General features: G+C 41.6%; 1 protein-coding gene across 1 annotated transcript; it reads right to left on the bottom strand.

Annotated features, from left to right (window-relative positions):
• Positions 1–4,923: 4,923 nt before the first annotated feature.
• Positions 4,924–5,463, bottom strand: LOC136391858 (keratin-associated protein 15-1-like). The gene has a single exon (XM_066363741.1). The coding sequence runs from the start codon at positions 5,461–5,463 to the stop codon at positions 4,924–4,926; it is 540 nt and encodes a 179-aa protein (XP_066219838.1).
• Between the last annotated feature and the right edge of the window lie 10,299 nt (positions 5,464–15,762).

A 15,762-nucleotide genomic window follows, 5' to 3' on the forward strand; every position in this document is an offset into this window, starting at 1 on the left:
TCTAATGTATGTTAAAACATGAAAAAAACAAACAGAGTGAAATACAAATATTATTGCAAATGAAATATTGACTAAAATCAAAAGTCTTATTTAAAATCTGCCTTCAAAAGCCATTTTAGCCTGACCAGGCAGTGGCGCAGTGGATAGAGCGTCAGACTGGGATGAGGAAGACCCAGGTTCGAGACCCCAAGGTCGCCAGCTTGAGCGTGGGCTCATCTGGTTTGAGCAAAAATTCACCAGCTTGGACCCAAGGTCGCTGGCTCAAGCAAGGGGTTACTTGGTCCACTGAAGGCCCATGGTCAAGGCACATATGAGAGAGCAGTCAATGAACAACTAAGGTGTCGCAATACGCAACGAAAAACTAATGATTGATGCTTCTCATCTCTCCGTTCCTGTCTGTCTGTCCCTGTCTATCCCTCATTCTGACTCTCTCTCTGTCTCTGTAAAAAATAAAAATTAAAAAATTAAATTAAATTAAAAAAAAGTTTTAAATTAAAAAAAAAAGCCATTTTAAATTTAGATGAAAGAACAAATTTCTAGTCCTGGCTGGATAGCTCAGTTGGTTAGAACATCATCCCAAAGTGTAAAAGTTGCTGGTTCGACTGCTGGTCAGGGCACATACAGGAACAGATTGGTTCCTGTCTTTCTCTCTCCCTTCCTCTCTCGCTAGAATCAACAAATAAACATTAAAAATTAAAAGAATAAATTTCTAAAATTACTACTCAGAAATTTCTATGCATCTGTAGTTTTCTCTGTAATATAATACAAATTTGTTTGCATGATTTCCATGGCCTAACAGACTTTCTCTTCAAGCCCAAGCTCCTTTTCACATGCAGAGCATATGGGGGCATCCTCATCCTTCCTCAAACACGTGCTTTGCACATTTTTTTTCTATTCTGTTTTATTTCCTGTGACTTTACTCTGCCTGCCCATATGTACTGTCCTCTGGGTCCTAACTTCAGTTTTACTTTTTCTGGGAAAAGTCCTCCAATCTCCATGTCTTTTTTTTGTTTGTTTTTTGTAAGATTATTGACTAACTAAAGTTACAGTTAGTTTATAATACTATTGAAAGCTGTGAGTTCATTTTATTGTATCACTTAAACTTGCAACCTCCAGGACCTAGCCTAAACCTTGGCAACAGGGACAAATGAATATTTGGTTAAATCAACCTGTTTTCTTGTACAGACTGTCCCCGGGTTAAGAACAAAATAGGTTCTGTAGATTTGAAAATGTTTAAGTACATATATGCACAGAAAGGCAAAAATAAATACTATGTTAAGACAAACATCTGGCTAAGTTGCATTTAATAGGTAAATATACCTGTTCCAACTTACATACTAATTCAACTACAAAACCTATCTTATTCGTAACACGGGGGACTGCCTCTTTTTGAAATGTAAATCTCTTTGTGGAGATATGGTTGTTGTGAAATATTTGGTAGATGTGCCTCAGGAAGTCCGTAGTCAATAAAGCCTGCTATGGTGAGTTGCACTTAGATGTTGAGGTGCTCAGAGAGGAACACCTGTGATATCAGCTACAAAGCTTCAAAATAAAAAGTGTCATTTACGGTCAACTCTATCACTGCCACTGGACACCAGAAGAGTTAAATTCTGTTTTGTGGAGTATATAGAATGAGTCAGACAAATTAGAGAAAGGTTCAGAATGCCCAGAAGGTATTAAAGCAGGGTCTATAAACCCTCAGTTGGTCTGAATTGGCCTTACTTCAAATGCAGTAAGGAAATAACCTAAGTCTCACTATTTCCTCTTGGTCTAAGATAATCAAAAAGCGGGTATGATCATAACCAACAACCCAGAAATCCTGCAACTAAGGAGATTGTCACAAAAATGTCATCATTTTTCCCTTCAATTGCAGTTGAACAGGCCATTATAACTGTAAGCATAATTATAAACACAATCACACCTCCTCCATTATAATGGTAAACATAAGATGATTACTATAAACATAATCACTGTAATTGTAAACAAAACCCCAACTGCTCCATCATGTGCTGGAGTGGACTATATGTACCAAGTCAGTAACTCCACCTTATTGTAGATGTATGAAGTATCAACATATTTATTGGCAGCCATCATTCACAACACCTCATTCATGTGTGGAGTGATAGTACATGGAATTTATTGCTCTATCCCTTCCCTACACGGGGGATATGTCCCATGTTCACAGTTTAGAACATCCCCAAACTGCTCATGCCCAGGATGCTCGCATAAATTAATGGTTCTAAACAGGTTACAGGGTTGTCTCCATTGGACATTTGTCTGGAGATGAAGTTCATTGTCACAACTGGTGGTAATACTGGCACCTGGTGGGAAGAGGCCAGGATGCTGCTGAATGTCTTACAATGTGCAGACAGACCTGCCCTAACGAGGGAGAGTGCCACCCAAACGACACCAGTGCCAAGAGCTTGGGAAAGAGTGAATGCTTGGTTTAAGGCAAGAAATCAAGCAGAATAACAAACAATGACAAAAGAAGAGTGTGACCCAAAAAGAGTGAGGGGGGGCATGACGAAACAAATCAATGGGGAAACATGAATAATGCGATGACCATCCAATTATTCTCAATTCTTTCTCATATTCAAAGGAGGCGTTAGACTTTCACTCAATGACTTCTGTATAGGCATGATATTATAATTATTATTATTAAATATTATTATTTATTCAATTTTTAGAGAGGAGAGAGAGGGGAATGGAGAGAGAGAGAAGAATAGAAGAAGCAGGAAGCATCAACTCCCACATGTGCTTTGATCAGGCAAGCCCAGAGTTTCGAACCGGCAACCTCAGTGTTCCAGGTCGACTCTTTATCCACTGCACCACCATTGGTCAGGCAATTATTACTTTTTGATCAAAGCAAGTAAAATAAAGTATATTGAACTTAATTCATAAAAATTCCATGGTGTCATTTATCATTTCACCATTTATTACTATTTTAGCTCATTTAAAATCAGAACAAGTATCACGGACATGGAAGCTCTGTGGCTGTCAAATGTTCCCCTACAGGGAGCGTATGTGACTGACAGCTCTAGCAGCCAGTCTCTGAACCTACTGAAGCATATAGGCCAAGGTCATGCTCTGCCCTGTGCTTGGCCAGTGCCGGAGCTTGGCTGGGACACTAAGGAAGGCAGGTCCTGTGACACAGGGAACTCCCTGAACGAGTGGTGTACCGAAACTGACTTGGAACTACCCTGAAGATATTACTGGAACCTTTCCTCCCTGCCTCCCTCCCTCCCTCCCTCCCTCCCTCCCTCCTTTCCTTCCTGCCTGCTTTCCTCCCTCCTTCACTGAATTTAGACATGCTTCATGGTCTATGGCAGGAGTCGGGAATCTTTTTGGCTGAGAGAGCCATGAACGCCACATATTTTAAAATGTATATAATTCTGTTAGAGCCATACAACGACCCGTGTACACATTATCCAATAAAAATTTGGTGTTGTCCCAGAGGACAGCTGTGATTGGCTCCAGCCACCCACAACCATGAACATGAGTGGTAGGAAATGAATGGATTGTAATACATGAGAATGTTTTATATTTTTAACATTATTATTTTTTTTATTAAAGATTTGTCTGCAAGCCAGATGCAACCATCAAAAGAGCCACATCTGGCTCGTGAGCCATAGGTTCCCGACCCCTGGTCTATGGTCTGACAGCTCTCCCAGAATCTTCCAGCTACCTCCCCCCCATCCCTGACATGTGTTTTCACCAACCAGTCTCCTTCAGGTCAAATTCCATTTGCAGCTGTTTCTCAAAGGACATCACCAACACATTAGATCAGCAAGATTTATTTCTTAGACAAAGTGGAAACTTACTCCTTCTATAGTCAATAATGAATTTCACATGATCTCCTGATGCTGTTGCGAAGCCCCTGTTGTTTGTGTTCCCGCTGAAACCTAGGTTTTTGTCCTCATTGCTGCCCTTGCTACCTCTCGGCAGGTTAGAACTGTGGGCATGTTGCTCTGTGAGGGCAGGATATTTGTGTCTTTCCTCAACACAGACTCTGTTCTGCAATCAGAACTCAGTAATTTTTTTTTTCAATGAATACCTAACAAAATTTTTGAAGAAATTAGATGAACAAATGCACCTAATGAAGGGATATAAATCTTTTAAGACATTAAGATACACCATATACTTTTTCTCAAGTGAGAGAAGGGGAGATAGTGGGACAGACTCCTGCATGCGCCCTAACCAGGATCCACAGAGCAACCCCTGTTTTGGGCTGATGCTAGAATCAACCGAGCTATTTTTAGTGCCTGAGGCCAAGACTCAGACCAGCTGAACTATCCTCAGTGCCAGGGAGTCCAACGCTTGAACCAATCATGCCACTGGCTGTGGGAAGAGAAGAGGGAGAGAATGGGGAAAGATATGGGAAGAGAAGCAGATGGGTGCTTCTCCTGTGTGCCCTGACCGGGAATCAAATCTGGGACATCCATATGTCAGCCCAATGCTCTATCCATTGAGTCAACTGTTTAGGGCAAGATACACCATATATTTAAATTCTCCTCTAAACTTTCTGTTTTCTATCCAGCAAAATATTAATACAACATATGAAACAAAGAAAACAAAAAATACCATAATTCATTCTAAAGAAGTAAGTTTATTTTTAATGCCTTATCTATTTGAAATGCAGTCTTATGAATGAGTCCTAGGAAAGAAAGAAGAGAAAAATCTTAGAAAGGAAGTAACAGAAGTAATTCTAAATATCAGCAGAAGAATGAGAGTTAGATCTATTGATACGTCTGGTTCAGAGAAGGTCACGGCAAGGTCGCTCGTCCACAGGAAGTCACGAGCTTCCACGAGGCTGTTGGGCAAGTCCTGGTGAGTCGGGTTCAGCAATTAACTGCAGGTATCTGCCAGGATGTGCGTTCTAGTTTCATAGATTGCAGACACCACCGTGACACACACCGAGGGTCTTCAGTAAGTCTGTCCGAAACAGCGAGAGCCGAAGGAAGGCTGCGAACAATGAGACTGGTAACCCCTGTGAGAGAAGTGGGTGGGGCGGCAGAGGCCTGGCCTGTAGCCCATAGACTGGACACCGGCACTTCCCGATGCAAAAGGCCCAAAGCCGGAGCTGCCACACCCTACAGACCCCATGTAGTGTGACTGGTAGGGACGGCAGAGCGTCGTAGTCCTCGGGTTACAGCAGGACTCCTGCCAGCTGGTGGGCTCCCAGAAGGTCTCCTGGCAGGCACCGTAGAGAGAGGAGCCCTGTGGACCTGGGCCTGGAGGGCAGATGGCATCCCCTGGGCAGAATGAGTCGTAGGAGGAGCCTGGGTAGCGCAGGTAGCCCCCAAGGGAGCGGGAGGAGACGTTTCCAGAGCAGTAGTTGTAGGACATGTTGACGGGAGACGTGTGTTCGGCTGTGCAGCAGAGAGAGCAGTCCACAACTGTGATTGTCCCTTCTGTGCTGGACGCCTTTATACCCCAGCCCTGGGTGCAGTAGCATGCATCCATGGTCATGGGAGTGCTTCATGAGGCTCCAGTCAAGGTGCAATACGATAACCTTCAAAGGCCTTTTTTGATGAATGCAGACTTTTAATGAAAACATTTTATTAGTATTTCAAAGCAATTATTCATGAAACCCAAGTGTTGTTTCCCATTCATCTAGCTTGGGTAGGTGAATGCAATCATACCATAATTGTACCTATAATGTTGGTGTTTCATTCATCCTATCCTTGAATATATCATACAGAGTGGGTAATGCAGTATCGTTTTTATTGTGTTCAAAGCTCTAAAAATAATTTGTAGTCTGGAGGGAGGCACTTATTTCATTCCAGTTTTGGAACCCAATCAAGAACAGAAAAAAAAAGCACCCTCAATATCTGTTTCACCTGCAAATCTGTGTACTTTATAGAAAAATAACCCGGTAACAACCCCTTAATTGGTAGAAATGCTAAATGAGTGTCTGACATACTTGGATTTTAGTTTCTTCCTAGCCCAAGTACCCCAGCCACTGTCATGTACATGGGTTTATTTTTTATTTTATTGTTTTTATTTGTCAATTAAAGTTCACATTCAATATCACTTTGCATGAGTTTTAGATGTACAGCATCGTGGTTAGACAATCATGCACTTTACAAAGTGTTCCCCTTGATATTTCCGGCACCCACCTGGCACCTTACATCCATAGTTATTACAGTATTACTGACACTGTTCTCTAGGCCGAAGTTTACATCCTGGGACTATTTCACTACCAGTCTGTAATTCTCAAGCCCTTCACCTATGGCACCAAGTCCCTCCGACCTCCTCCCCTCTGACAACCATCAGTCTGTTCTCTGTATCCGAGCCATTTCTGTTCTGCTTGTTCCTTTCTTTTCTTCATCTTCATGTGTTAAGTGAAATCATATGGTACTTGTCTTTCTCAGACTGACTTATTTCACTTAGCATAACACCCTCTAGGTCCATCCATGCTGTTGCAAGTAGTAACATTTCACTTTTTTTTTTTTATAACAGGTAATATTCCATTGTATATATGAACCACAGCTTTCTTATTCACTATTTTACCGGTAGACGCTTGGACTGCTCCCATGTCTCGGCTATTGGCAACACTGCAATAAACATAGGGGAGCGTATATCTATTTGAATTAGTGTTTTAGATTTCTTCAGCTATATTCCCAGAAGTGGAATTGCACAATCAAAACACAGTTTTATTTTTATTTTTTGATTTGAGACTAAAGGGTCTAATATTTAAGCTGTACTTTGAACATTATATCGTAAAGATACTTAAGTCAAGGAATCCTTGCTTGGAAGTTGACTTGCTTCTTCATAGCAGTCATCAATACATTGAATTATCAAAATTCTCCATTCTTTCACATTTTAAGTAACTTCTTGGTTATGTTGATGCTATCAAGGACAAAGTAATAAGCACTACACATGAGAAATAGGCCTTTATATTTCCTTAGTTTTCCCTCACAGAGTGGTATTTTTACAACAGAAGGTAAAGAAAATCAGTACATTAGAAAGTATCTCCATGTGGACTCCACAGGAAAATCAAGTATTTAAAGAATTTATCATTTCAAATGACTTTTATAGATGGAAATGGGGAGGGTATTGGAACACATGATAATATGAAATTAAGAATGAATTCCTTTGGGCTCTCTCATCTGGTACATGAGTTGAGTTACATATATTCTGCCTGGAGGATTGGTATTCTATATATGAGTTTTTCTAGGCTCTCTCATAAAGTTCCTCATTGTTAACTGTAAATCGGGTAGCATGGGGCAAGAAATGGCTTACAACAACCCATAGGAATGGGCAACCCTTACAACATCCATCTTCCACAAATGATAGGCTGTTCATGGAAGTGAGCAGAGACTCAGGCTGCAAAGAACTCAGATTATCAGGTAGGAGTTTTAAGAAAAAACTTAGCTAAAAATCTAAAAGGACCTACTTTTATAGGTAATGAGATTTTATCTCGAGGGCACTGGGAGTATCTAATCACGATATTGTGGTAATGGGATTCCAGTCTGTAGAGGACCAGAGACAACTGCTGAACACACATCCAAATTGTAGCCTTTACAGTCTGAGCATCTTTGAATAAACAAATTGATCTTCATCATGTTCGTGTGTCCTCTGTTTATGAAATAAATAATTCTTATTTATGATGCTCCTTAATTTTGAATAGCAAATAGCATTCCAGTTAGATTGCGAGCCTTCCTGTTTTATTTGTCAATAAAAGACTGAACATCAAAACACTCCTATAAACATGGAATTCACCTACATTGAATTGCTTACTTGCTTCAATGTCGTCCTTTCTTCTGTAAGCGACTTCTGTGGATGAATGTTGTGAGAGATCAGATATTAAGTAATATTGAATTTCTTTTCTCAACAGAATGGAGGTTTTGTACCCAAACAATTTTGTTGAGAAGTGCAAGGGAAATGATTTTCCATAAAGTGCATACATCAAATGGCACAGAGCCACAGAAAGTTAAGCCTTCTCACTCTCTGCTCCCGTTGAGGTATTAATCTTCATTACCTTACTACACGGAGCTGGGAAACAAGTCACAGAGCAAGAAAAAATATCACCATTATTTTAAAAATTTTCTATTACTTGTCAGAAACACCTGAAAACAACTTAATTCAAAGTGATGTATGTTGACTTAGGAAGCAAAGGAAGACTCTCCTGAAGGTGGCTCCTTTGGTCCAATACTTTAAGGCCATTGCCTTTCTTTAGAACAAGAACATTATCCAGATTCTGGGGAGTGGTATACATGGCCCCCGGTCAGAGATAAAAATACATTGTACATTTTTGCCGCTTGTTCTGTGCTTATTGTTAATGCCTCCTTCAGCATCTTAGCCTCTTACCTTCCAAAATAGCATGAAGCAATTTTATAATATTTAACTCATGCCACAGGAAACACACACACACACACACACACACACACACACACACACACACACACAGAGCTAAGATTGACTCTTACGAGTCTGCATAGAGTTTTAGGCAGGAGTGTAGGAAATAACAGCACATTTCATTTTCTATTTTACTAAAGACAATTCAAAGTGAGGTCTGATTGTAAAAGAAAACAATCCTCTCATGTCTTCCTCAATTTCACATTGGTGCAGTCTATTCAGTGACCTTGCCACATCCTGGCAACAATGGACACGTGCTTTTGTTTAAAATAAATGACTGTGAACAGATCAGTTAGCAACTTTGCTAACCAGATGGCAGCAGTGTTGAGACAGATTGTGAAAGGGGCATCAATTATTTCTAATCTTTCCGGCTTCCCTCAACCCAGACGCCGTCTACCTCTAAAGCAGTCCTCTGAGTGATCTGCGGGGTGACCTTTGAGAGAGAAAGATGACTAAGAGCTTTGAAGATTCAACTCTATGACCTGACTTCCAAGGCACACACATGACTTCATTTTCCAGTTGTAAAACCATAAATGCTATGAATATATGACAATGATCATCTTTCCAGTTCAATTCAAAGCAGAAGGTAACCTGTTGTGATGTGCTAGGTGGATGCCACACCCAATGATAAGGGTATATAAATGCCCCAATCCCATGAGTCAAACTCAGAATCTTATTATTGTAAGCCACATCTGTCAGCGTGTCCCACAACTGCTGCTCTGGAAATGTCTCCTCCCGCTCCTTTGGGGGCTACCTGCGCTACCCAGGCTCCTCCTGTGGCTCTTCCTACCTGGTCTACAGCGGTGACCTCTGCTTCCCCAGCTCCTGCCCGCAGGCCTTCTCTCTCTACAGTGGCTGCCAGGAGACCTGCTGGGAGCCCACCAGCTGCCAGACACTCAGCTGTTCCTGCTTGACTACTTGCCCTGGGTCTCTGGGCTCTGGGTCCAGTGGTTTCCAGTCAGTGGGTATGGCCCCAGTGTTTTCTCATCTCTAACTTGTAGATTCAGCTCTTCCCGTCCAACCTAGTCCTCTGCCTGTTACCTTCCTACCAACCAGCTTATGGATCTGGCTCATACTAATCTTAGGTTTGAACACAACACCTACTATATTTAGAAATTTAACACAATTCCTCCTATATCAAGACCCATGCTATCTATTGATCTTCTGTCTTATTTTTAGCTTAGAAATTTGACTTTTACTGCTACCTATGAAGGATTCAGAATAATCTCAATTCCATTAACTGGAAATTGTAGTCACTGAAGAAAAATGCCCCAACTTCTTCCTTGTAGTTATGCAGACATGCAATATTAAAGCATATATCTTTTCTAGTATCTCTCCTCTTTATTTCCTCTAGTATATTTGTTTTAAGTTTTACAAAGTGGGAAAATACTGTAAGTTTAAATTAAGAATGTTATGTGACAGTCACATATTTGTTTTAAAATTATTTTTTTACTGTATTTGAAACTACTTATAATTAATCTGGTTGTATATTCTGTATCTTGTATTTATTATTTTAAAAAAATTTACTTTAAAAGGTAAAATTGTTGAATGGCTTTTGGCTTGGAAGAAATTTTTTATCTTTTATGTTTAATCCATCCATTAATAGCTTCATATGACAAAGAGCTAGAATCACATGTTAAAGACTACAAACAGACTAACAGCTGTGGCCTTTGTTCTGTTCTGTAGGGAGTTAGAAACTTCATTATTTTTACTCAAAATAATCACATATTGTAAGGAATATTAAATTGACTACATTATATAATTTTGGAAGAAAAATTGCTCATTAAATATGTCCTAAAGTGTTTAAGAACTTGGTGTGAGGGTGTCTAATAAGAAGTTATATGTCAGTGAGTCAGACTTGGTGAGGATTCCAGTGACCCCAGCTGTCCCGCCATACCAGAAATCAAGCTTCTCAGTGAAATAGCTAACACATCCATTATTGATCAAGTAGGCCCAATATTTTCTATAGGTTTGGTGAAGTCCTCATTTGCTCTTGTTTTGTTTGTTTGTTTTTAGTTGTTCAGTTCATAGCACTTACTGGGAAAAACAAAATTCCAAACCAATGCAAATATTCTCTTGCTATGAAATTCAACTCACCATCCAGTTAGCTGACGACCCTGGAATCAGCAAGCAGTGATGCAGACAGTCATTAAGTCAAGGACAACATTACCAAGAGTCGGATGACCTTGATGCTAACTGAAGGGCAGTCATACGTCTTCCTTTAGTTGGTTTGCCTCAGTATTGAACCCCATTTGGTAACTGTCTTAGACTTTTCACTCTTGATTTACAATGACTAATGATCAGATTAACTGGTGTAGGGGCCCTCCAGTCTGTGCTTGCCAGCGTGCACGTATAGCGATCACAGCTTTTCCCTCCACCCACGTGAAGTCAGAGTGAAGAATATCCACATCCTGCCCTCTCTTTGCTCACTTCTTTCTGAACAAAATAGACCTATCACTTTTCCGGCAAAGAGAGACTGCAGAGGGATCACTGCAAAATAAGTTACACTGATAACAAGCGGAAGGCAGGACCACTCACAGGTTCAAGTGTGGTGGAAAGCTACCTACATGTAGTTGTGACCCAGCCAGGACTCCCGTGACTCTCCTCACACCTGCACCTCCAGTGTGGATGCCGTACCCGAGGCGTCCAGCAGGTGGAGACAGTGGGAGACTTCAGGGTAACTGATGAGGCATGCAAGCATCGATGCTTCATGCTGCCCTGGGGAGCTTCCCAGGGGCAATGTGAGACCAGCCCCATAGGGGGAGGGCAGGGAGTAACTTAAGGAAAAGTCAGACCAGGTCAGAGGAGAGGTGGCAGGTTTAATGAGCAAAGGAACATGAAGTTTTCCCTACCCCACCCACCCAATACTAAAAGTTTATAGAGGCCAGAACTAGGGTCAGCCAGGCTCTAACTTGGGTACCAGTCATGTGCCCAATCCAGATGACATCAACAACACATTTCTATCTCAAGTCACTGTCCTTGGGCAGCTCCTAGCAGGAGAAGGTGAAGGCATGGGAAGTCTCCAATTGCCTTGGTGCAGCAGTGGGTCAAACGGTGAACACGTCTTCTTGATGACCCTCCCCAGCAAGTAGTCTCCCTTATGGTTTGAGATACCTATAGTCACCCATGGTCCAAAAACATTATATGGAAAATTTGGAAATAAACCATTCATTAAGTTTTGAGTTGCATGCTGTGCTAGGAGTGTGATTACATCATCAGTTCCTGCCCTGATCCACCTGGGACATGAATCAACCTTTGTCCAGAGTCTCCACTCTGTCCCCAGTCCCAACCCTTAGAGTAGCTCTGGGGTTATCATGTCCACTGTCAGCCTATCACAGTGCTGTGTTCAAGTCACTCTATTGTACTGAACAAGGGTCCCCAAGTATGAGAGTAGGGATGCTGGCAATTCAGATACACCAGTGAGAAGACAGAAAGGGCTTCCTCTAAATGAACATAAGAATTCTGTCACATCACATAAGAATCATTTTGATCGTCTCTATTTTATCTTTAAATCTTTAACAAGAAGCTGACATCTCCAATGTTTTGGCTGCTGGTGTTGAATCTGTGTATGTGTGGGCAGGAGAGAGTATTTTTCTAACTTTTCTTGTTCACAGTGCTTCATGCTGAGGAAGGAAGTGCATTGTGGCACTGATAATGATAATTAAAGGAATAACACAGAATTTGTCACAGCACTCAGGAATTACAGTGATACCTTTCTGAGAGGTGCTCAGACATTTCTCTCTGTATCGATGATCTATTATCCATCTATTATTAGGTATTATACTTAATGCCACTGTTTTCAAGAGAAATTGGTCCCCCTCATTTTAGTGACCCTCTCCTAGACTCTAAATCTGTATTCATTTTTCTCTTTATTATGGAAACTACTAGTGAGGCTAATAAATAAAAACAAAAAATACAAGGTCCAGAGGGAGCTGCAGCCTATTCAGGTAAAGCAATTCCTGCAGAATGGAAAGTTCTCGGGACTCTGGTTAAACAGGGAGTTTCATATATTAATAAATAAATAAATAACTCAGGAAAGAACAACCAAAGGTTGATTCTACTAGGTCTTTGGTTTGTAAACTCCTAATCCGTTAGGACTTTTCATTCCCTCATGTCCGGAATGGTCTACAGGACATACTGCTTGTCTTTCTCACAGGCATGTCGGAATATTAAATGGGAGTAGTGTGTCTGATGCCCAGTGCCCCTGTCACACCCTTGGGCTCTTGCCTGTGACCTGGAGCAGCTGTGTTGAACAGACTCAAGCCACCTTCTACCTCTCTGCACAGCGAGCACCCCCTCCAGCACTCATACCTTTACTCCCATTTCTCACCTGGGCTTCTCAGATGTCCCAGCTGCAGAACAAAAGGAGCCCACTGTGGCTCCTTTGAATCATTATGATGTCCTGGGACATTCACACACATTGGAGACAACATCTCCCCACCAGGAGACAGCTACTTCTCCCTGTTAATCAGGCTGTGCAGCGGACAATCCCAGGGGTCGTTGTGTAATTCCTCAAAGGCCTTGAATGCTAGACTCTCAATTGTCCACTTGAATATCAACTGAGAAATATACCCTTGTAGGAGATTTTCCTATTTGATTGCTATAATTCCCAGGGTCTTCCATGCCTGCTTTCTGGAATCGTGTGCCAAATGAACTATCTGTGCCCGAGGGCTTGACCTCACCTCTGCTTTGAGGGAGGGGGTTCAGGCAAAGAGTAGCAATGCTCAACATGGCTCAGGCGTGTCACTCTTAGTTTGTTTCAGGTGAAGCCTTGGAGAAGCATCAGGAGGTTATCCCACCCTTCTTTCCTCAGGCACTCCCCACCTGAGGGCATGGTACACCTCCTTACACCCGTACACAGAGGAGGCTCAGGAATGCTGTGCCTGTGGGAGGTGGGGATTATGGCAACAACTGAACCAACAAAGAGCTGGACATCTGTCCTTGGAGCTGCTTGGCTGGAAAATCTATACTCAGATACCTGACTTTTAGGTGAGCTTTTGTCTATGTGTCACCTCACCTTATAATTACATAATATTTCTGTTTTCTGCAGTTCTGGTTTATGTACCAATTTCTTGTGTTCCCTTAGCAACAGAAATGCATGTCTCCCATTCTCAGGCAAATGTCACTGGTACTGCAAAATGCAAAATATGGACCCACAGAAAATGACTCCTTCTAGTAGGGAACATGTTCATTACCAACAGAAATTCACTCAAATCTGTCAAATTGTATTGTGCTCAAATCCAGTTTTAAAGTCATATTGATCATTACTTAAATCATCCACGTAGTTGAATACAAAAACTACAGGCAAAAAAGGGACAAAGTAGTATTAATAATACGATAGACAATACATTTGTGAGCCAGATTACATAAATTTATTAAATTAAAACTTTTCAATTATTCTTCAGTGAAAATGCAATAGTATATATTTTAACAATAGTACAGATATTCAGACTTAATTTGGGGGTTATTGATTAATTTCAGGGTCTAATGTTGCTGATGCAAGAAACTGATGGTTTAAGGATAAAATAATAGTGATAATTGGTGACAGTAAAAACGATGGCTATACTCAGTGGACTTTGACCTCACTGCTTAAAAGAATCTAAAACCAATACAAGTTGATCAATAGAAGCCAGATCCACAGGTTGGTCTGTAACACGCTGATTGGCAGCTCCTGGAGACCAAGTAGGTTGGACGGCAGAATCGGGACCCATAACTTTGGGAAGGGAAGCCACAGACCCCATAACCAAGGGGTCTGCAGACACTGGACCCACAGCTCAGAGGGCAGAATCCTCTGGATCCATAGCCCAGGGAGCAGCTGCTGCCTGACCCACAGCCCAGAGACCCAGGGTAGGTTGTCCAGCGGGGATGGCAGAGCGTGGGGGTCCTTGGGCTGGAGCAGGACGTCTGGCAGCTGGTGGGCTTCCAGCAGGTCTCCTGGCAGCCACTGTAGAGAGAGGAGCCCTGCAGACAGGAGCTGGGGGAGCAGAGGTCAGTGCTGTAGACCAGGTTGCTGGGGTAAGAAGAGCCACAGGAGGAGCTTGGGTAGTGGCGGTAGCCCCCATGGGAGTGGGAAGAGAAGTTTCCAGAGCAGCAGCTGTGGGACATGTTGACAGGAGACGTGAGTTCAGCTGAGTATCGGTGAGAAGAGACTGAGTTTGAATGTCACCTCCTGTACTGGGGTGTTTATATACTCTCAGCCATGGGTGTGGCACACTAGGGGATTATGGTCCTACATTGGATTTGCTCTTGTGCATATGTGTCACTCAATAATCACCTCTGTAATTGCAGTTACATTTGAATACTTTTTCACATATTGCTTTTATGGATGTTATAATTCTGTTGTTACAACCAAAGCCAATGAACTGTTATGTCAGAAATGCTATGACTGTTTTACATTAATGCACATCCCATCATGAGCAAGAAGGTGTCATGGCCAAGCAAGCTTTCCTCCGCTGACGCTACTTGTGTCTGTATCCCGCGTACCCACCAGCTTTTGCTGGTGGATAATCTTTTTCAAGGGGTGGATGAGGTAATATCCATTCCCTTCTGGTACAATAGCTGAAAAACACAATTTTCCCTGGGATGGAAGCCTTCCTGAGAATGATCCATCGTGTCACCATTTATTTGACTTTGTGTCAATTTGTTATGGCAGCAATAGAAAGCTAATGCACCAAATACTGTAGACACACTGTGTGTCTCTCATCCATGTGGAAAGACCAAAAATAGAGAAAACAGAGATTTAGAGGGATGACTAGACATGGAAAAATTTCTTGCCAGGTGTCAAAAAATGGCTCAATTTAAACAATCTCATGGAAGATCAGTGTTGGCCCATCTCTACACAGCCGAGAGGGGATACCAGCCCACTGGAGGTGGTCATTGGAAGGGAGCAGAGAGATGGCTCAGAAGGTTCAGCCTTTCCTTCTACTGAGTTCTTAAGTTATGGTCTGTTTGAGCCCACTATTTTTAGAATTAAAACTTTTCAAAATTTGTTTGTTTCATGAATTTGGACATGCTGTTCTTTTCATCATCCATATTTATGAATATATCCCCTTACAATGGCTCTAGTTTTTCATTGCACAATATTCTAATAACCTTCTGAATTTTTCCTGCCTAAATGAGAAGTTTCTTCTCCAGTTCTCTCTTTCTCTTTATCTCTCTACCTCCTCTTTTTCTCTTTCTTTCTCCACCTCTTTTCTCCCTTCTCCTACCATCTTTTCATTTCTGTTTTTAAGTTTGGTTTTCCTTTTTGCTTTTCTTGCTTTGTTATCCTTTTTGCCTCTCCGTAGCAACAGAGTCAACATTTTCTTTTTCTTTTAAAGTTTGATCGATAGGTGATGGGAATACAATGCAATCAACAGTTCAAATGCTATAGAGATGTTTACCTGAAACCTATGTACCTGT

Source organism: Saccopteryx leptura, chromosome 2 (assembly GCF_036850995.1).
Source record: "Saccopteryx leptura isolate mSacLep1 chromosome 2, mSacLep1_pri_phased_curated, whole genome shotgun sequence".
Classification (NCBI taxonomy): domain Eukaryota; kingdom Metazoa; phylum Chordata; class Mammalia; order Chiroptera; family Emballonuridae; genus Saccopteryx; species Saccopteryx leptura.